This window comes from Mizuhopecten yessoensis, unplaced genomic scaffold, assembly GCF_002113885.1.
Source record: "Mizuhopecten yessoensis strain PY_sf001 unplaced genomic scaffold, ASM211388v2 scaffold3091, whole genome shotgun sequence".
In the NCBI taxonomy this organism is placed as follows: Eukaryota; Metazoa; Mollusca; class Bivalvia; order Pectinida; family Pectinidae; genus Mizuhopecten; species Mizuhopecten yessoensis.
Window position 1 is genome coordinate 541,185 of NW_018404871.1, and position 23,860 is coordinate 565,044.

At 36.7% G+C, this 23,860-nt stretch overlaps 1 protein-coding gene across 1 annotated transcript in view; it reads right to left on the minus strand.

Moving 5' to 3' along the window:
• LOC110446972 (LIM domain only protein 3-like) overlaps positions 1–23,860 on the minus strand; it is a 161,353-nt gene that overhangs the window by 132,314 nt on the left and 5,179 nt on the right. Inside the window, exon 2 of the mRNA XM_021492328.1 lies at positions 11,195–11,254. Coding sequence (XP_021348003.1) covers positions 11,195–11,254 — 60 coding nt within the window. The remainder of the gene's footprint in view (positions 1–11,194; positions 11,255–23,860) is intronic.

The window sequence follows — 23,860 nt, forward strand, 5'->3', positions numbered from 1 at the left end:
CGTGGCCGTACGCGCGCCATGTCTGCCTGTTAGGTGGCGCTGCGTACACATGACTGACAAACAAGTCCCGTTTGGGAATGTTGAGGTAATTACTACCCAATAATTTGATATAGAAATGGCTGAATTAATGTTTTGCCATCACCGGTCTCTTTATACTACAGTTAAATAGAGACGTCTAGTTCTGCTCGGCACGTAACAATTGCGGAAAATATGCAAATGGTCATCGTGTCCGATCAGGCTGTTTAGTACATAATCGTTTTCTATTCACATAAAAAATAGAGGCAAGTCCGCCAAGAATATAAATCGTCCGTGCACTTTATTTCTTTCAACATATCGAAGAGTTGTACTGACAAATACACAAAGCAATATATTTTCATCTTGATGAAATTGTCAATCCCAAGGGCCTATTAGTCCCCAAGGTATGCTATATCTGTAGATTGTAAGTTGTGATGTAGATATCTCACCATTAATCACAAAGCGTATACTTATAAAATACAGACCCTAATCATTATCTTAATGATTAACTAATAGTTCATAAATCCAATCATCCTAAAGATATCAGCTCCATATCCAGTATAGGATGCGAAACTCATGTTCTTTCATGTGCAATTTTTTTTCTTTTTTTTTCTTATAAATTAAACTATCCCTGCTAACTTCTATTCAGTACATATTAACTCATTCACCCCTGAAATTTCATAATGAATTATTCAAATCTTTGCAATGGAAGAGTTCAAATGTGTCTTCAGGGGGTAAATAAGTTAATATACTGAGAAATATATCTGTTGTACCAAAATTCTCAATATACATAATGACTGAATTACACCGTCTATAAAGTAAATTTGGCATGTTGTTATTTTATTCCCTAAAAGGATATTTTTCCTTTTTATTTCATTACACATACATAAATACTATAATTAATTTACGAAAAAATGAAATATAACTCGCAAAAAATCTCTATAGTAGAGCCCCAATACTCTATACAATGAAACTGGATGGGATTCTCTAGCCCACGGGAGATCCCGTCGAAAATTTTAATTATTTTTTAAAATCCACAATAATATAGCTCCTAACTATCTCAACACTCTACTCCCTTCCCTTGNTTGCAAAGTGATAAGTTTGTTGCTCTCTAGTATCATAACAATAAATCTTTAGACTTGTATTCATCTATGATACGTAGAGCTGCCGTCGGAACAGGCCTCTATAGTTTGGTCAGTTTAACAGGTCCACACGATTTTTATCTCAATCTTGTTTTAGATGGTAGTATATCAATATCCTGTGAAATCGTAATATTTCTAAGGTGAAATTGACGCAACTAGAGTTCCATGTGGTATGTTACGATAAAAGATTTTCAGTGTAAATTATTTTAAGCAAAAGAATGTAAATAATTTCTATCGCTATCTCATCAGACAAACTGTCAAAAACATTTTAAGAGAAATCATAAATGTTTGAAAATAAAACTGAAAATTGTTCATTTTCAACGACAGCCAAACAAAAACTTAGAAACTTTTCGTCCTACAGGTGTAAAAAAATATAAAAACGTGAACAAACAACGCCAAAAATTATTTCCGTGAAAGAGAGGTTGATTTTGTGTTTAATGGCCAAGTGACAAAGTGACGAAACACAGACGAGGAAGGCATGGATGCATTAGCTGTATTTTAATCTAACAATCAATAGCAACTTTGGGATGGATGTTGAAAAAAGTCTCCGACGATTAACCCTTCTGACAGCACCCATAAATCGTTCCACGTTTCACAGTGTTACATACGAAATGGTGAATTAATTAATTCACTGATAATTTTGAAAATAAAATCACAAACTATCGACAAAACAATCTAAATTGACTTTGACTCGCTTTGTTACAAAATTGTTCGTACTCCTTTTTCCTTTTCACGTACTTTAAACAGGAAAATAACGTTTTCGAAACAGTATCAGTCTTACTTGGATCAAATCACGAAAGGCTTACAGGTTTCTTCCATTTTCTTCCTTTCTAAGAATCTATCCAACATACTAAGTACAGAAAATCAATTTGACAACATTACGACAAGCACCAACCAAACTATCCCACGTCTTCCGCTGAGAACTGGAATTCCTCCCCATTATGCTCGACCGATGTTTATTGATTTAAACTCTTTACATACAGATGTCTATTGTGTCATTCAGGATAAAATTGATGAGTTTATTTCTTACATCACTTTGTCTTTTACAAATAGTTAATGGACTCAAATATAATCATCAATAAATTAAACGTCTTACAAAGTAGCAAATAAATACACAAAATACATTATTTCAACCCATCTTCTAACTTTCCCGAAATTAAAAAAAAAATGATTCAGAATGAACTTCCATCAAATTTACAGGAATAAGAATACTTTTCAAAATATTATTTCTGCTGAACCTTGCTACTTCAGGGCCCAGTTGTTCCAAAATTGATTACCTTAGACACTGTACAGTTTAACAACATTTTTCAACCTCTAATAATTTGGTAAACATACAAGGTAAAAACTCATAACTTTACTCTACTAAACCTTAAACCTTTCACCCCTATGTAACTTTAGTAGACTTTACCATGCATTGATCTGGACGAGTCCATTATGGTCTACAGTGGTGAAAGGGTTAAGTTGTTATCTGGAAAGTTTCACCTTTTGAACAACTGGGCCGATAGGTTGATAGAAACAATAAAAATTAAAATCTGATCCAATTATACTTTTACTTGATAACTGCCAGTTCGAACCAATATTTTAATTCGAATAAGATAAAGTTTTCTATTCTTGTCATAAAGATAATTCACTTCAATTACTCCTTGGTTGATTGTAAAATATCCAGTTGAACATTTACCACAATCAATCTCACAGAGTGTATTTTTGCAGCAAGAAGGGTGAAAACTTCAATTTAACATATCGTAACATAATTTTCTTCTAATCAAGCTGTTTGAAGCTTAAAATGAAATACGCAAAACTAGGGACCAGGAAAAACCTACCTGGTACTGATAAAATTTAAGAAAGACATGTACCTTCCTTTCTGAGAAATAACAATAATAAACTTAAACTGTCAAATTTTAAGATTATCGCCTCATCTATATATGTCCCAACTTGAACTGGTAAAACTTTAGATCTACACCCTACCAGTAATCTATTTGATAGAGTGTGCAATTATACTCTCTATCGATAGGCGATAGGCGAAACGTCCCGGTGTAGAAGTCATTTCCTTCCCCGCCTGAAAGTTTCCCCGGGGAAAGAAGCAGCTAGCTGATACCTTCCCCGGGAAAAAATCTAACTGAGGGGGGAAAGAATAAGCTAGCTGATACCTTCCCCCGGGGAAGAATCAGCTAGCCTATGTCTTCCCCGGGGAAAGAATCAACTAGCCTATTTCTTCCCGGGGGAAAGAATCAACTAGCCTATTTCTTCCCCCGGGAAAGAATCAGCTAGCTGATATCTTCCCCCGGGGAAGAAACTACCTGAGGGGGTAAAGAATCAGCTAGCTGATTCTTTTCCCCCTCAGTTAGTTTTTTCCCCGGGGGAAGGAATCGGCTAGTTGATTCTTTCCCCGGGGGAAAGAATCAACTAGCCTATTTCTTCCCCGGGGGAAGGTATCAGCTAGCTGATTCTTTCCCCGGGGAAACTTTCAGCAGGGGGGAAAGAAATGGCTGTTACACCGGGTCGAGTGACATATGAAATATATAATTTCGTCACATCGTTGTACAGGTAAACAATACAGACCACTCACTCAGTCATAGGTTGACCAAGGGACCAGTCAGTCTTGAAACATTGCGACACGTTTGGTATGTACATTGTTTGAGTATAAAGTAAAACTTTGATATCACATATTTATAAACTGATGAATCTTATTGAAGATATCAGAACAGCTGTTGTAGATTATATATTGTTCATTGCATTTTTATTGTTTTTTTCACACAGATCACCGAGGTAAGGTTCCCTTTCCAGGTATGTTTTAACAAAGCTTAAAAAGACATGCCGGAAAATACACTTTCCAAAGCATAGGTATAATCTTTGGGAGTGGTACAGGGATGCTTAACGAAAAAGGTTTTCAAAAACCTCTTAAAACAGCTAACAATATACATGTCTGCAGGTGGGGAGGCAATTCTGTAACACTAAATTGGTTAAAACTCTAATTTGTTAAAACATCAGCTTCAGTGAGTGATGATGCATGTTTTTGGAACAGACTGTGACCTGAATTGTTGGCATATATGGTAGCACAAGTTCTTAAAGACAAAATCAAGGAATTTTCACCAACGTCCTTGAATACATACAAAAGAAGTTTGTACTAGGTATATGTATGGTATTCTTCTGGTAGCTATATATAAGTACGAGGACTTAAGGACGGGGATTAAGTATGTGGTCCCCTTTCGGTGTACATACAAGATTAAAGGAAGCTGCATTTTGCACTCTCTGAGGTATTTCAACCTTGGACCAGCTATTCCATACATTCTCATACGGACCAAGCTAAATGTCACCGATGCATTGAGCAGTATCTTACAGGTGTACGTGCGGTCGGACAGATCAATGGTAATGAGAAAGATTGTATGATGACAAATGTCTCCAATCATTTTGTGTAAAGATAACAAATTCTTGGTCCAAGGGCATATTTTTGAGGAAAGGTCATTGTCAAGACTTCAGGGGTAGAAATATCCTGTGATTTTGTCCTGAAGAAGCCCCCAGTAGGGGCGAAAGCGGTCGACACTTATAATAAACTACAGGAACTACTTGCTCCTTTGCCTGTCGTGTTTCAATCTATTTCCTGATTGTCAAGACTTTTGTCACCAGAGACAACGTGGCCTCTTGTTCAGTCAAACAGTAAAGTACATCAGCAGATACACCAGATATGTATATTTCAGGCATTTGAACCACATGTCACCATCAATGAGATCACATGCAGCAGAAAGTTTCAGATTAGCACTAGAACTGGAGATCAGTTGTCATCAACAGTCAGAGCATTGTCGTCGACTCTCAAAAGAACACTCTCTGTTGAGTAACATGAATGGTAAGCAAATTCTTGTTTGTATGTTTGTTTATGTTTTACGTCCTATTCACAGCTATGGTCATTTGAGGACGTGCCATGGTTTCAGGTTCTAGTGGTGGAGGAAAGCCCGAGTCCCGAGAAAAATCAACAAACTATGGCCAGTTCCTGGCATCTGCCCCACATAATCCTTGAACCCACGACCCAGTAGTGGAGGGCAAGTGATCATAGATGGTCACACGCTTTAACCACTTGGCCGACGGGGCCCCGCAGATTATTGCTGTGAAGAAAACAGTCATCAAGATTTTCTCAAGTCATAGGGCAATCAGTTTTTCCAGAATTTTGAACAAAAAAGACAATTCTGAAACAGATGGATAAAGTTATGGGCCATTAAAATATAACTGTTTAACATAAAATATCTTTTATTTATGTATTAAGAGATTTCAAGGTCACACGAGACCCCACCACTATAAGTAAATCATATATATATATTAAATGTACATGTATTTTAAGGTTCCAGAATCAGTTTGAGGGAGGTGGCTATTACTCAAAACACCTCTGTATGATCCAATCCTTCTGGTGTCTCTGAATGGTCCTATGCTTATCTGTTCAATGAATGATCTAATCCTGGTTCTTAAATCTCTAAATGGTGGTCTTATCCTTCCGATATCTCTTTATCATCTTATCCTCCCGATATCTCTAAACAGTGCTATATCCTACCGATATCTCTGAAAAGTTCTGTTCTTCTGATATGTTTCTATGATCAACTCCCGACTCTGTCTCTGAATGAAGAAATGCTGATGACACCTTTGCATGGTCACATTAGGGTTTGTTTTGTAGACACCTGGTACTGGTCAGGTGAATGGCCCAATCAGGCTTCACTTTGTTAAGTCTGTTTTGTTGAGGTCAGGACGACTCTTGGAAGTCTAGGCGTTGCTTGCCTCTCGTCGCTTGCCTCTCAGCGTGTACTTCATGTCCAAATCCTCAGTCAAACATACAACAATTCTCCAACAAAGATCATGCTATTACTGTTATTAATTTTTTTGTCTCTGTTTCATGCGGAGTCTCAGTTCAGTGGAGATGGCAGACATATTGGCTCAGCTGACTGGCAGTCCTGTCAACGTGTGCGAGATAACCACGTCCATGTCGCTGTGTTTATGACTTGTATAAGTGTCTAAGAGACGGAGTACGTACATCGGAAGGGACAGCATCATTTAATCTGCTCCTGTGTTCATGGTTTATGCATGATTCACTCCGTATTTGTTCCAACTGTTAACGGAGTTCCGTACAAACGTGTGGACACGTCCCGTGCCTGGAGTGGGATAATTCTACTATCCAATCATATATGCCAGATCAAGTTGGGTAAAAGAAAATACAAATGCCATCTCGAATTTTTCATAGCTATGCAGAAATTTGATAATATTCTCTTTCATTGTTTCCGATTAGATTTAAAATCTCAGACATTATTTATAAGGACGAGACTAACTCTGAATTAGTGTAGGTATGGGGACAGAGGTTTTCATTGGCTGTCCCTAACAATTAGCACTGGCGAACGCAAACTGACGAGCATTGTCTTTTAGTGCGTTTCGTTTTATGGCTTGTATCATTTTCAACATTGATTAAGAAGGCTATCAGAAAAAGTATCAGCCTATATTTTTCGATCTTTGCCTTAACCATGCAGATACCAACCTAGTTTTCTGGTTTACTCAGCAGAGTGTGCATGATATCATAACAAGAGGCCCAGGGGCCTTAATAGCTCACCTGGTATTTTATTTTTCAATTTAAAACCTGCTGAGTACCATTCAGGTTTATCAAAGGGGGGGGGGGCACATCTTCCATTTATAAATATTCAATGCCCTTTGCCCAAAGATTCTCCAGAACAAGTTTGGTTAAACTCCCTTCAACGGTACAGAAGGAGAAGAATCTTTAATGTTTTCCTCTATTTCCCCTAATGGGCCCCACCCATCTGCCCCAAAGAAGGGGGTCCACACACCTCAGTTTATACAAAATTGATTCTTTTGTCTCAAGCATGCTTCAGACTGCATTTGGTTTAAATCCCTTCACTTGTATAGCAGGAGAAAAAAATTCCTATACTTCTCCTATTGGGCCCCGTCCCTACGCCCCCAGAGGGGCCACACCCTCCGTTTATACAAACTTGAGTCTCCTTTGTCCAAAGATGCTCCAGACCAAATTTGGTCATAATCCTTCTATTGGTTGAGAAGAAGATTTTTTAAAGATTTACCTATTTTCCTCCTATTTGGCCCCGCCCCTCTGCCCCCAGGGGGAACCATACCCTCTTTTTATACAAAACTGAGAACCCTTTGGCCAATGATGCTCCAGACCAAATTTAGTTCAGGACTAGTAGCGTTTTAAAGGAAAAAGTTGATGGACGCCGGACGCTGCGCCATGGGATATTATTAGCTCATGATCACTTGGCCCTTTGGGCCAGGTGAGCTAAAAATTGTTGAGTATTTCAAAAATAAATCCAAAACTGACACAAGAGTAGAAATTATCACAAACATTTTATTGTAAATATAAAAACATTTTAAACAGTATTTTCACCTTCATTGTATCCTTTTTTCAGAATTAAAATTCTTTTAGTTTGTAGAGAATTGGTGTTCTATAGTTTAACCCATATTCTTCTGATTCAGTTTTGCAAATGTTAATTTTCATAAAATTTGTGTGGGTTATTTTTTACGCAAAAAATATTGATGTTACAAAAAATGAGGATTATCATCACATACTGTCAATTCACAGGAACAGTTTTACCAGTAAACAGGTAGAATTAGTGAGCAAATTCTTGTTATTGATATCACTGTGATAGATAAAGATGATGGTATAAGAAAGGCTGGAGACACTGGGGCGTATTGAAGTTAAACAAGATTGCATTCAAAACAACAATCTGGCTCCTAGGTTTAATCAAAATCCAAAAGTGCTACAATCTTCAAAATAAATTTCTACTGACATGAATTATAAACTTAATATGTCTTGAAATCGAGAACTAGATGGAACCCAAATCTGTGGCTTCAAGGATAACCAAATATTTGCTGCCGAAATAGGTTGGAGCTGAAAATTTCAGATACGATCATGCAACCGTGTAACCATGTCCACCATCAGGGAAATGTGGTTTGGTCTCGTGACAAATAAATAATACGATCTATAGTAAACTTCCTTTTGAAGTCACAATGCTGCATGACCCTAAATTTGACCTTTGACTTAGTACCTTCTGATAAAGGTCTAGATATTGTCCACGAACAATTTTTCCTTTAACCCATTCACCCCTGAAATTTCATAATGAACTATTCCAACCTTTGAATTGGAAGAGTTCAAATGTGACTTCGGGGGTGAGTGAGTTAATGATAACAGAGGTAATAAATATAGGACAGATAGTGACCTAGCTTCGGTTCGTGAGCTAGTGGTCATCTTTCCTACATCTACCGATATACTAATCAAATGATGATCCTACTTGAAATTTTAAAAGAGAAATGCTTCAGAAACAATTTGAACGTATGTATGCAGGGGCAGATGGACACACAAGATGAAAACTACATTTTGTCTGATTTCGTTAAAGATGAGAAAATTAGAAGTCCTCGGGGATTTAAAGAAGGGTACATATATCTAGAATCATATAAGAACAGTGGACTAATATTAACAAGAGGCCCATGGGCCTTAACGGTCACCTGAGTCTACNAAAATGATTTGTATTCTTTGTAAGGCCACAATTTCTGTAATTCTTTATAAGGCCACAACTTCTGTTTCTATAAATAATGAAATTGCATCTGAAACAAGACTAACTGTGACTCTGACCAAGCACCTGTTAACCCTTTCACCACTGTAGACCATAATGGACTCATCCATATCAATGCATGGTAGAGTCTACTGAAGTTACTTAGGGGTGAAAGGGTTAAACTCTGCTAGAATGAAAATTACGGAGCATAAAATCACCTTCCCCACCTAATAAGAATATTCTTTATAAAGCCAAAGTTTCTGTAATTCTTTATAAGGCCACAGATTCTGTATCTTTTGATAATAAAATTGCATCTACCACAAGAGTAACTGTGACTCTGACCAAGCACCTATTGAACTCAGATTGAATAAAACTTTCGGAGCATTAAATCACCTTCCCTGCCTAAAAAAGCATTTATTAAACCATATTGACTCTAACCAACACTCAATTCTTCACCGTGAGTGACCCCAAACATTCCGCCTCTTACACCAAATGCTGCGAGTTGGTAATGTTTGACCTATATGTTATGACATGGGGGACAGTGTCCGTTGTGGTATGATCCATACGTCAGCTATTTGCGCCAGTCCAGCGAGACTATGATGATGTATGATATAATGGCTGACGTGTCTTCTGCCCTCCGCTGTGTGTGTGACGGGATTGTGTGACCTTCGAGTGATAAGTGATGAGGAAGCGTTTAAAACTCATTACTGTGTGTCTGCTGTGTCAATCTTCCACCAGTTTTGTGAAAAACTAGAGCTGTGAGCCACAGGCTAAATGAATACCCCTCAACTCCCTCTGAAGGATAGTTCGGGATTTGATTTTCGTCAAAATTCACATATAAATACAGAAAGGGACATAACTGTCTCATTAGAAACATTTGTACCAAGTTTACAGTCAAACGCTTCAGCCATATTTGGGAAGAAAATGAAAATGTCTCAGCCAATCAGAGGACATGTTGGCCATCTTGGATTTTTGATTTGGCATGAAAAATAAGAGCACTTGGTTGGGCAATCATGAGGAACATGTGTACCAAGTTTGAAGTCAATCAGTTCTGTGTTTCTGAAGATGAAGTCAAATATGTAAATTGTTAATGCAAGATGTATGATAACAGATGAAGACAGATGGCAAAAGCTCATCGGAGAAATCCTGCGAGCTAAAAATTATAAATTGGAATCCGAAAGGGGCATAATTGCTAACAAAATAACGAAAATCAAAAATATAGCACAACTACCAAAGTTAATGTTCATGTGAACAAAGCTTCATAAAATTTGGTCAAGAAGTGACAGTACTTTTGACCAAATTTATATATGAGAAATCAGAAAAGGGGCATAACTCCTATAAAAATAGTGGAAATCCAAAATAAATCATAAGCCAACAACTATGTAGGCAACTTAAGAAGTGTACAAAGTTTATCAAATATTTGTCGAGGAGATCAACTTCAAATTTTATATAGGATATTAGAAAAGGTGCATAACTCCCTTGAAAATGTCTGGATCGAAATATATGAACCACAGGTGCACAACTTCAGATTGTGGAGTTTCATGAGAACTGTTGGGTTGTACAAACAAGATTGTGTGTACAGACAGACAGATGGACGGATGGACAATCCAATTCAACTATAATCCCCTCTACTACCTAACTCTATTTGGGGGAGGGTATAATTGTTCAACAATATATGTTTACAAAAGTACAAAAAAAGCTGACATTTCATGTCCAGCTGTATATCTGTGTAAGCTTGACCTTTGAGAAAGAGAAATTACATGGATGACACTAGTCTATCAATCAACTAGTTAAAATCAGGCATGTTTAGCTCACTATCAATTGTCACAGCTTCGGAGGGCGCCAACACCACCTACCTCCCATTAACCTTTTAAAAAACACTGCATTACGTTTTCTTACTGGACCCTATATACCAAATTAACCTTTGAAAAAAGTCCAGAAATAAAATATTCTCTGTTGTGGTAAGTCTGTTTCTTTTTATACCAGTAACACCCATCAGGGACCTATTAGTACTACAAGGTTAGAAGGCAACTTTGATTAAGATGTTTCCTGAAAGTTCTGGAATTTGAATTCAGAAAGTTCACCTTCAATAAAAGAAAAGGTAAGCAAATACCTATATAGATTCACCTACATCAATTAAGGTCCAAAATAACTTTATTTCACTTCATTCAAGAATTCATCATAATTTAGCATGGTGCAACTGATTTAGAAGGGGGATAAGGAGGGGCAAAAAAGTAAGGTCCAGGGTTAAAGCCCCTGGTAGGGGTCTGGGAGGCAAAGCCCCCCCCCCCTGCAGTCTACAGCCATTTTGAGTAAATGTTCCCGCCAGCTCTAGAAGGGATCTCAAAGTAATCTTTCTGAGTTTTTGGTAACAACTTCATCAATGTAATAATTAATTATTGACCAATGTGTTAACAAATAAAGACCTTAATTAATAATGTTCTAACTAATTTGATGGAAGAGCTAACTAAGTAAATGGAAGAGCAGACTTACAGGTGATGATGTTTGAATCCTCAGGGACATGTATCAAGCCTTGAATCTCGTCCTGTCCATCTGCAAAATAAAACATCATGTTAGTCAAAGATTTTAAAGATTAGCAAATTTGGAAGAAAATATATGAAGTCTTAAGCCTCACAGCATATCACACTGTATTGGAGCTCGAGGTCCTCTGAAGTCTAAATTGACATCACACGGTATTGGAGGTCCTCTGAAGTCTAAATTGACATCACACGGTATTGGAGGTCCCCTGGAGTCTAAATTAACAGTCACTTATCAACATAGCATAGGAAATCAAAAGTCTTGACATTTATGGTTCTAAAGAGGAAGATTTGTTTCATCTTTACATGTATAATGAATGCTTAAAACAATATACCGATGATTTTGGGCTCTTGGTAGCCCCAAAGCTGTGACATGAAGAATGATGAATCTTCTGGCGTACTATGATCGTATAAACCCAGTTAATCTAGTAAAAGGTCAAGGCTCCTGGGAATCTTGAACTTGAGAAGATTTTCTTATCTTTAGAACCATAACGGTCAATGTTGAAATGTGAATTGTTTGTGTAACACCTGTTATTATCTTAAGGTCTTCACAGGTGAAATTTACAGTCACCTTTCTACAAATGAAATATCAAGTGGTTTTTTTTTTTATCTTTTTCATGTTTCACACCCTGAGTGTGTTATTAACAAAGAGTCAATAATTTTTGCTATTTAGATAAAATAACAAATGCCAGATATATCGATCTGTAAATTAGGAAAAGGAGCGAAGCGAAACGTTACTTTTTACTAATTCTAATTCCATTTACTAATGATCATCTATTATGTGTACAAATCAATTTCATGCCAGTTTAGGTCTATTATTTTGATGGAGGTGAAAACATGAAGACTTTACCAATATGTCAAAATGCTGACAGGGCTGCCAGATGGACCTACATGCCACAGAATTACAATTAAAATATATTACCCCTGGCAGGTCAATGATTGGACAAAACCCTGACATATTGTTTGTATCCATCGTTAAGAACTGACAGCGATCTTACTGTCAATGACAAGTGAGACTTTACCGCCAGATTACTGGGTCACAATTATAACACAATGCATTTGTCTGCCAGGAGGGGGTCGCGGTGCGGAAGTGATCACTCCTCCAGCCTAGAATCGTCCCGATCACCACCTGCAGATCACAGATAAAGACGACACCTAATGCTTTATTACCAATAAAAATTTCATGTACAAAAACGTTTTCTGTGGTCGGTGTTTGAGGTCTCCGGAGCAGGCTACATACTAAAGCCCCTTTGACACTCCGCTGTTTGTGATTAGAAAATTGATGAAGTAATTTATTCTATATCTCTGCTGAAATTGAAGCATTACGGAGGAAATTGACTTGGCATGCTAAGACTCTATTCTCTTATAGAGAACAAGCCCTGAGAACATACCATAAAAAATCACAAACATCGTCGATTAAAACAATAGACCAATATACCAAAACACACACAATTGCTTTTTTGTTTTTTGTTATAGCCCTTTTTTGTGCTTTTTTGTTTTCTTTGCATCCTGTCTGAAACAAAACACATTTAAATTGACTTGAACATGTAAAAAAGAATGTATCCAATTGAAACCCAACTCTGACATCAACACATTAGAAATCTGTGTTTGAAAACTAAAACAAAACCATTAAAATCTTACTTAAACATATTAGAAATCTGTGTCTAAAAACAAAGGTAGACACATTAAAACTTGACCCAGTAAAATTCTCCATTACTATTTATTAAAGGATTTTGTTAATGGCTTCCCGGCAACAGTCTGTGACCTTTACAACTCAGACTGTAGAGAGGCTGTGAATCACTGCCGTAATTTGGCCTCCAGTCTCCAATACACAACTTAATTAAAGTGCACTTTTATTTTCTGTTTTTACATTTCTGTTTTTTATTTTAGACTTCCACTCTCGTAAGCCCTTAAATAGGTGAAGCCAAGGGCTCGTATGCTATTGCATTTTCGTGTTGGCTTGTTATACCTTGTATATGTATGGGCGCTGTGTGAGCTTATTGTGTGGACTTATTAAAGCTTGTAAATGTATGAGCTCTGTGTGAGCTTATAGTACCTTACATTTGTGTGGGCTAGTTATATCTTGTATATGTATGGCTCTTTGTGAGCTTATTGTGTGGGCTTGGTATATCTTGTATATGTATGAGCTCCATGTGAGCTTATAGTACCTTACATTTGTGTGGGCTTGGTATACCTTGAATAGATATGAGCTCTGTGAGAGCTTCTAGTACTTTACATTTGTGTGGGCTTGTTAAAGCTTGTACATGTATTAGCTCGGTGTGAGCTTAAAGTACCTTATATTTATGTGGACCTTATTATAGCTTGTATATATATAGGTATAATCTCCGTGTGAGCTTATTGTACCTTACATTTGTGTGGACTTATTAAAGCTTGTATATATATGTATGAGCTCTGTGTGAGCTTATAGTACCTTACATTTGTGTGGACTTGGTATAGCTTGTATATATATAGGTATAAGCTCAGTGTGAGCTTATAGTACCTTACATTTGTGTGGACTTGTTATAGCTTGTATATATATAGGTATAAACCCCGTGTGAGCTTATTGTACCTTACATTTGTGTGGGCTTGTTAAAGCTTGTACATGTATGAGCTCCGTGTGAGCTTATAGTACCTTACATTTGTGTGGACTTATTATAGCTTGTATATATATATATGTATGAGCTCTGTGTGAGCTTATAGTTCCTTACATTTGTGTGGACTTGGTATAGCTTGTATATATATAGGTATAAGCTCAGTGTGAGCTTATAGTACCTTACATTTGTGTGAGCTTGTTAGCAGCTCGTATATGTATGAGCTCTGTGTGAGCTTATTGTACCTTACATTTGTGTGGGCTTATTATAGCTTGTATATATATAGGTATGAGCTCTGTGTGAGATTATAGAACCTTACATTTGTGTGGACTTGTTAAAGCTTGTATATATATAGGTATGAGCTCTGTTTGAGCTTATAGTACCTTACATTTGTGTGGACTTATTATAGCTTGTATATATATATATGTATGAGCTCTGTGTGAGCTTATAGTTCCTTACATTTGTGTGGACTTGTTATAGCTTGTATATATATAGGTATAAACCACGTGTGAGCTTATTGTACCTTACATTTGTGTGGGCTTGTTAAAGCTCGTACATGTATGAGCTCCGTGTGAGCTTATAGTACCTTACATTTGTGTGAGCTTGTTAGCAGCTCGTATATGTATGAGCTCTGTGTGAGCTTATTGTACCTTACATTTGTGTGGACTTGGTATATCTTGTATGTGTATGAGCTCTGTGTGAGCTTATAGTACCTTACATTTTTGTGGACTTGGTATATCTTGTATATGTATGAGCTCTGTGTGAGCTTATAGTACCTTACAGTTGTGTGGACTTGTTATAGCTTGTATATGTATGAGCTCTGTGTGAGCTTATTGTACCTTACATTTGTGTGGAATTGGTATATCTTGTATACCTATGAGCTCTGTGTGAGCTTATAGTACCTTACATTTGTGTGGACTTGTTATAGCTTGTATATGTATGAGCTCTGTGTGAGCTTATAGTACCTTACATTTGTGTGGACTTGGTATATCTTGTATAACTATGAGCTCTGTGTGAGCTTATAGTACCTTACATTTGTGTGGACTTGGTATATCTTGTATATGTATGAGCTCTGTGTAAGCTTATAGTACCTTACATTTGTGTGGGCTTGGTATATCTTGTGTATGTATGAGCTCTGTGTGAGCTTATAGTACCTTACATTTGTGTGGACTTATTATAGCTTGTATATATATATAGGTATGAGCTCTGTGTGAGCTTATAGTACCTTACATTCGTGTGGGCTTGGTATATCTTGTATACCTATGAGCTTTGTGTGAGCTTATAGTACCTTACATTTGTGTTGGCTTGGTATATCTTGTATACCTATGAGCTCTGTTTGAGCTTATAGTACCTTACATTTGTGTGGGCTTGGTATATCTTGTATACCTATGAGCTCTGTGTGAGCTTATAGTACCTTACATTTGTGTGGGGTTGTTAAAGCTTGTTTATGTGTTTGGTGTTGTAACACCTTACATAGGTGATTGCTTGCCTCCAGACACCGTTACACAATATATATATAAATTGATCACACTGTTTTAGATTTAACATTAAATCAGTCATCTGGTTCATTTGATAATGCTGGAAAAATCACGAGCAATGTCATAATACGCTGATCCTATATCCTCAAAACTCCATTCTGTGTCAAACATTATTACTCGAAGTCGATTCACGAAGTTATTATTACATTATTTTTCTTACATTTGAACATTTGAATTGTTGGGTACATGAATACTTACTGATGTGTACACTGTAAATCATCTATTAGGGGGACATAACTCTAAATATTCGGTCTTTTCAGATCAATATTACCGGAGAATTACCTTAATTGGGCAGAATGGATTTTCTGGCTAGTTTCAATTTACAGATGCGAATTCCATGCTATAATTTACAACGACCAGCCCTTATTTGGCCAATACAATCTAACTTACAAGCCAAATAGATTCGTAAGTCTTCCTATTCTGTGGCCGTTCCTTGGCCTCGTAGATCCGTTGTCTGTTAACAAGAGGTAAATCAGTAGTCCCGCTGCCTGGGTCACTAAATACCATTGGGGCAATCAGAGTGTTTGTAATCTATAGACTGTTGTATAGACCCTAGTAAGTGCTCCGTGAGACAGATTCGTAAGACCATCAACCAACGAAGCGTCGTGGATTGAGAGAGGTGGATACACAAGACCACAGACATGTAGACACGCTCCTGATTAACTATTACATCAAATTGGCCACAGAAACAACCTTTTTTGTTCTATTTCCATTTCTTGACCCTTATAGGGTAATGGAGCGGTCCAGATTGGCGGGATCAATAAAGCATATTAACTGTAATGTGATAGTTAGGAGACTGTGTAGAGTTAATTCTGTCAGGGCCGAACCTCATCCTGTAAGTAAGTTATCCAGGATATAGCAAACACCCCTTGTAGTACAGCTAAAGTCACCAATGGTAGAGACAAAGATAACGTCTATCCTACAGCTAAAGCCACCAATGGTAGACACAATGACAACGTCTATACTACAGCGAGAGTCACCAATGGTAGATACAAAGTTAACGTCTATACTACACCTAGAGTCACCAATGGAAGACACAATGATAACGTCTATGCTACAGCTAGAGTCACCAATGGTAGCCACAATGATAACGTCTATCCTACAGCTAAAGCCAACAATGGTAAACACAATGAGAACGTCTATACTACACCTAGAGTCACCAATGGTAGATACAAAGATAACGTCTATACTACAGCTAAAGCCACCAATGGTAAACACAATGATAACGTCTATACTACAGCTAAAGTCACCAATGGTAGACACAATGATAACGTCTATACTACAGCTAAAGTTACCAATGGTAGACACAATGATAATGTCCATACTACAGCTAAAGTCACCATACTACAATAATCTTTGTAACAATCAAACAACCAAAATCATGCAACAGTCAATGTCATCAATAGTTTTAACATATTTGACACTTGTGACCTTGAAAGCCCATTACTAAAGCTACCTAATAACCAAATATCATGACGGGATTGCGGTAGCGAAATTTGGTTACGGCATCTGACATTCTGCTCGCACTATAGTCCTCCACCACTGGGTCGCAGGTTCGAGACCTACAAGGGTCAGTTGCCAGATACTGGCCGATGGTCGGTGGGTTTTCTCCGGGAACTCAGGCTTTCTTCCACCACCACCACCTGGCACGTCCTTAAATGACCATAGCTGTTATAATTAGTAGGACGTAAAACACAAACAAACCAAACCAAACCAAATATCAAGACATAAGGCTGTACTACTTGATTTTGATGAGTAGGTTAACAATATCAGAAAAGATGATTAGGGCATGAGTTTTGAGTGTGGTTAATCCAGGCTCAGAACAACTATCTTGATGTGTGCTTGAGTTTGGAGCGTGTTTGATCCAGGCTCAGAACAACTCTCTTGCTGTGTGCTTGAGTTTAGGGCGTGTTCGATCCAGGCTCAGAACAACCATATTGCTGTGTGCTTGAGTTTGGGGTGAGTTTGATCCAGGCTCAAAACAACTATCTTGTTGTATGCTTGAGTTTGGGGCATGTTCGATCCAGGCTCAAAACAACTATCTTGTTGTATGCTTGAGTTTGGGGCGTGTTCGATCCAGGCTTAGAACAATTATCTTGCTGTGTGCTTGAGTTTAGGGCGTGTTCGATCCAGGCTCAGAACAACCATATTGCTGTGTGCTTGAGTTTGGGGTGCGTTTGATCCAGGCTCTCAACAACTACCTTACTGTATATTTGATTACAAGGGTATGTATAGTCTTATATGTAGTGGATGACACACCATCTTGTCATTTAGTTTTGTTAAATTGATATGCAGTGGTTCAGAAGTTCCAGTCTAGACAGGATCTGAACAGACAGATGAACACAAATTTGACTGCTATATATCCCTGGAGACAGAATGAATTTTGCTGGATCAACAATGTCAGAAATTATTGCAAAAGATATCACTAAATAAACCTTTCCATGTGAACTGCCATACTGAGTGATGTAATCTGTCATTGAAAATTTACCGTTTTAACTCATTCACCCCTGAAGACACATTTGAACTCTTCCAATTCAAAGGTTGGTATAGTTCATTATGAAATTTCAGGGGGTGAATGACACAAATACAACTTTGTCCTTAATTGACTGTTGTTTATCCTCCATTCAAATGTTCAGCTCAAACAATTTTTATTTTCCCTCCATCGAAAAGTTTTGGCCAAAGGTCTGTTATTTTCTCCTCCATCTAAAGTTAAGGTAAGACCGTTATCTATTATTGTTTGAAAATAAAGAGCTGAGATTTACAATTGTTAATTTTGTACACACCTACTACTTGTGATGAACAAATACCAAGCTACAAAATGTAGGAATTTTGAATCTGTTGAAATTGACAAGGGCACTTTTTGAAGCCTTTATATCCCCAGACAATTGGGGAGGTTCATGAGGTAATGGGGGCTTCACAGCACTAACAGCATTTTAAAGGTAGAAAGCCGGTGGATTCTGCCATCATTTTGTATCACACAAGGCACAAGTGTTCTTACAAGAAGTAAATGAATTTCACCTTTACCGACCGTGAGCTGGAATCTCCCCCTTGAGGCCCGGCCGAACCAGAAGGGCTATTTGTGACGGAAATATCTGGGATTTCAACGGCAGGAGTAGAATCTGGGGACAATGCACAGAACACGTCGGCTGGTTGAGGACTTAAAGGAGCTAATTCACGGGGAAAAAATTTGATTTAGACTTCAAAACTGCATCATTGAGACTGTGGCAATTGGTGATATATGACGGAAGTGTCTCCTTCCCTCAACTGTACGACTCCGCTCCATCTTCATTAAGTAATCGTCAGCGGTGAAGAATTACAAATCAATAGTGGAATTATAGACATAATGTGAAAATAAACGCCGTTAATGAAGTAAATTATTGCCCCTACAATGACTTTACCTGGAACATTTAAACTATTACAAAGCCCAAATGCAATGAGTAGAGGGAGAAAAACTTCAACAGTGTTTAAACAGCGACATGATTCCCACGCCGACGGTTTTATAACAGATTCATGGGCTCTGCTTTCTCTCTTAAATCTTTCCAGCAGCTTTAAAGCCCCAAACATCAAGGTACAAAGATCTCAGCCAATTTTAACGACAGTAAACAGTTCACTTGGTTAATCTTTGAAACTCAATCGGAAATTTTAATCATGTTAAATAATTGACAACTTTATCACTAACTCCCTGTCCTTTCTGACAGCCTGTATAATTGATACCCTGTCCTTTCTGACAACCTGTATAATTGATACTCTGTCCTTTCTGACAACCTGTATAATTGATATCCTGTCCTTTCTGACACCTTGTATCACTGACACCCTGTCCTTTCTGACAACCTGTATCATTGACACCCTGTCCTTTCTGACACGTTGCATCACTGACACCCTGTCCTTTCTGATACCCTGTATAATTGACACCCTGTCCTTTCTGACAACTGGAATCACTGACACCCTGTCCTTTCTGACAACCTGTATCATTTACACCCTGTCCTTTCTGACAACTTGTATCGTTGATAACCTATCCTTTCTGACAACTTGTATCATTGATAACCTGTCCTTTCTGACAACCTGTATAATTGATACCCCCTGTCCTTTCTGACAACCTGTATGTTTGATACCCTGTCCTTTCTGACAACCTGTATGTTTGATACCCTGTCCTTTCTGACAACTTGTATCATTGATAACCTGTCCGTTCTGACAACCTGTATAATATATAACCTGTCCTTTCTGACAACCTGTATAATATATAACCTGTCCTTTCTGACAACCTGTATAATTGATATCCTGTCCTTTCTGACAACCTGTATAATTGATAACATGTCCTTTCTGAAAACATTAGCACTGACACCCTGTGCTTTCTGACAACTTGAATAAGTGAATAGCTAACTGAAAAATTCTCTGGACATCAAATCAGAACATGTTTTGTTCATTAGTGAAGAAAGAATACAATTTCTTGTTAGAAGGAATCCTTCTACTTGTCTGACCTTTAAATGAAGAGAAGCAATTTTATGGTCCTCTCTCTGGAGATACTTATACGTACCTTCTACAAATGGTTTGACTTAAAACCAGCATAAATTCCACCTTAATCTCACCAAAAAACTCACAGTTCATTACTGGTTCAGTACACTCTGTGGTCATGTATATCAAAAGTTAACCTGGTTTGCGACGATCCCCTATAAATATTTTCAGAAGGAGAAGTCACCTGGGTGATGCCCTAACGACCGGTAACATTCTGTTTCAGGTTTCTATCCCACCCTTCTAACCCATCAATAACAGAACACACCTGTCACTACTGCAAGTCATGACCACTTACTAACGCTTCATTTATCACCTGGCGCCACGATTTCCTACCGTTTTATATATCTGTAAAATAATTGAACATCTAGCAGGTTTTCTATTAGATTTCTTAGGTAATAACATTCCACAAATGAGAAAATCTCAAGTCCTGACGGAAACATTCAAAATGCTAGAACCTACATTCGAAATTGTATATGTGGAAGAAAAGCAACCTATCATAAGAAATAACTATTAAACATCACTGAATATGTTGCAGTATGGGCTCCGTATGACATAAAATCTCAAATTACTTTCCTGCTTTTAAATTTGGGAATACTAAAAAGATAATTTGAACCTAAAATACATTTACAAACATTTCGATACCAAAAACCATTTTATTGTATTCAATAAAAATTCAAGAGAATTGGCTGCAATATCGCTTTTTTTTTACCCGTCTTTTTGCCGAAATATCATGCAACTTTTTTAAAATGGAATTTACCATCTCATGGTCGTATGATTGTTTTTGGAGTTGAAACCAATTTCTAAAACTGAAACTTATAGTAAAAGTTCCCAGCGAATTTGTTGCGGAAGTTACCTGTTATTATTCAACATCATTTATCCATGGGCTTCAGTGATAGACACTCGGAAGCTTGCATGTTAAAATGTCGATCAATTAAAAGTGAAGAGATAAAAATATAAAGATCTTGATATCTACATTGTATAATAAAAGAATTTAAACCTTATTCAGATAATTCTGAGTTAACTTTACCATACAGAAAAATCCAATTTTGACTTCAACTTTTCATAGTGACCCCATAGGGAATTGCAACTCACCCCCAGGGTGATTTTGAAGGGCAGGTTACCACATGACAGAAAAAGACCACAATGCAAATTAACAGAATACAAGTCAAAGTCTCGCAATATTATTTTATAATCGAAGTACATCACGTCCTGGAGTAAAAACCATATCTGGGATAAGGGTGTACACAGTATTATCTGTAAAGAACGAAACAGTTACAATATTGATTTGAACACTGGACCTCCAATCTATCTGGGCCGTTTTCTTTTATCGAGGTACAAACGGTTGAGCCGGTTGTACCAGAGTTGTTCGTTTATGAAATAAGGTCGACCCGGTAACGGACCTACCAGTTGTTCCGTATAAACGAACAGGTCCCACTGGTCATCGGCCATTGACCTGAGGTGCTTCTCCACACAGAGATTAGTTGTAAAGTCACACCTGGACTCTAATAAATCTATACTATTTGGGAATAAAAGGTAACATACCCTCACAAACTACATCCCTCAAGTAAATACAATGAATTTAATACTTGTTTGCATGTCAGAAGTGGATGACTGAAACACAGGTCACAAATCTTAAACAAACTACACAAGACTGCATTCTTAATCTTCGCAAATTTCTTTGTAGTTTAACGGAAGGAAATAACCTTCTCACACAATGGGCGTTTTTTTTTATTCCCGACTTGACTCTCTGGGAATGGTTTAATAGTCTATCTTAACTAGCAGAAAATTAAAGTATGCGATAATCACCAGGTTTTACTACCGGAAAGATTTTAATTTTGTCATTTGAAGGAAATAATTGTCACCAATTACAAGAAGTTTGGGACCTAAATTCAATTTTATTGAAATCCCCGGGAATTAAAAAATATAAAACAAGTGATGCATAATGTAATAAACGTTTTCAAAGCATTAAGGAATGGCATAACACATTGAGCTACGATCTGATAAAATTTGAATTAATGAAGGAACAGTTGCTAATACAATTAGTTCTAAAATATCTCAATTCCCAAGACCCCTGTGTAATTATAACCACGGGAAACTCCTGAAAATTTGTGTTTCCACGGTAATCAATTTACCTTATTTTTTCAACTCAGAAAGTTGGTTGATAATCCAACTATTGAAAATTAGCTTCGGAGGTGCAATTCCGTTATGTATTCAAATCAGCCAAACTAACGCAATTTACAATGACATCAATTTCATGTATTCCTTGGTAGAACAGAAAAATTATAAAAGACGATGAAACATGCTAATCAGCGGGATTCGTTTCGTTTCAAAAGTTCGACGGAAATTCAAATTTAAATGATTGCATTCAATTTAAAATCTTGATGTTAAATTAACAACATTTTAATTAATTTTGTAATGAGTTTCAGCAATATAGTTTAATAATATTGATTACTGATGACATATCAATTGAAATTTCAACATTCCTTAGAAAATATTACAAAACTCTAGAAGAAAACTTCTCAATCAATTCTGTAAATATTCCACGGTAAATTGAAAACAAATCTTTCCACTCTTGTATTTCTTTTTCCAACACTAATAAAAGCATATAACTGAATTAAACGATTGGTTCCATTTTCGAACAGATATATCCAGGCCCAGATTTATTACCTGTTAGCTATAGCTTCTTCAAGATTTGACTACTTACAATAATAAACTTTATCTATTGAGGATAAAATACATGTTTAGCCAAAGGCTAATCTTCCACATGGTCCTCTTGTTAGTAAAATACATGTGTTAGATAAAATAACATGTTTACGCAATCGATATATAAATAAACATGGTAATCTTGCTAGTAAAATACATGTGCTAGTTAAAAGTTACATATATATTGATGCAATCGACATATATACCTGAGGTAAGGTTATATCACAGTTATCTTAGTTAAGAGTATCGCAGAATGCATAAAGTTTCATGCAAAGGTATTTCATCAATTAAATGGCATGTGCCTAATATACATACATGCTAATATAGCAAACAATAAAAATTCACATACCTGGTAGTTATACGCTAATATAGCATAATCTAAAATATTAATATAATTTAGATAAGAAGTCTATAGAAAGTAACAAGTTTTGGTTACATGGAGAAACAAGGACTACTCTGATATATATCTAAATTATTTTGATAGATTGAGACAATAATTCTTTTACAAAACAATATGCATGGATCCCCCCCCCCCCCCCAAAAAAAAACCCATCTTAAGCAACATTTGTTGTAACTTTGGCAGTGATTTTCTTTAGAAATGGGCTGTGGTTATGAAATGTTTCCTACTGTATTTGTAGTTCAATCTCGTACCTCAAACGTCAATGTTAGATTCTAGAAAATTCTATTTTCAGTAACAAGTGTATACTCACAATGTATCTACATTACAGTGTCTTAATGTTCACGGTACCTATGATGTTTACCTCGATGCTTCAACAATGTGTCTAAATGTAAGTATCAAAATACAATGTGTCTAAATGTTTATCTTTAAAATATCAAAATACATTGTGTCTGAATGTTTACCTTTAAAATATCAAAATACAATGTGTCTAAATGTTTATCTTTAAAATATCAAAATACAATGAGTCTTAATGTAAGTATCAAAACACAATGTGTCTAAATGTTTACCTTTAAAATATCAAAATACAATGTGTCTGAATGTATACCTTTAAAATATCAAAATACATTGTCTGAATGTTTACCTTTAAAATATCAAAATACAATGTGTCTGAATGTTTACCTTTAAAATATCAAAATACATTGTGTCTGAATGTTTCCCTTTAAAGTATCAAAACACAATGTGTCTGAATGTTTCCCTTTAAAATATCAAAATACATTGTGTCTAAATGTTTCCCTTTAAAATATCAAAATACAATGTGTCTGAATGTTTCCCTTTAAAGTATCAAAACACAATGTGCCTGAATGTTTACCTTTAAAGTA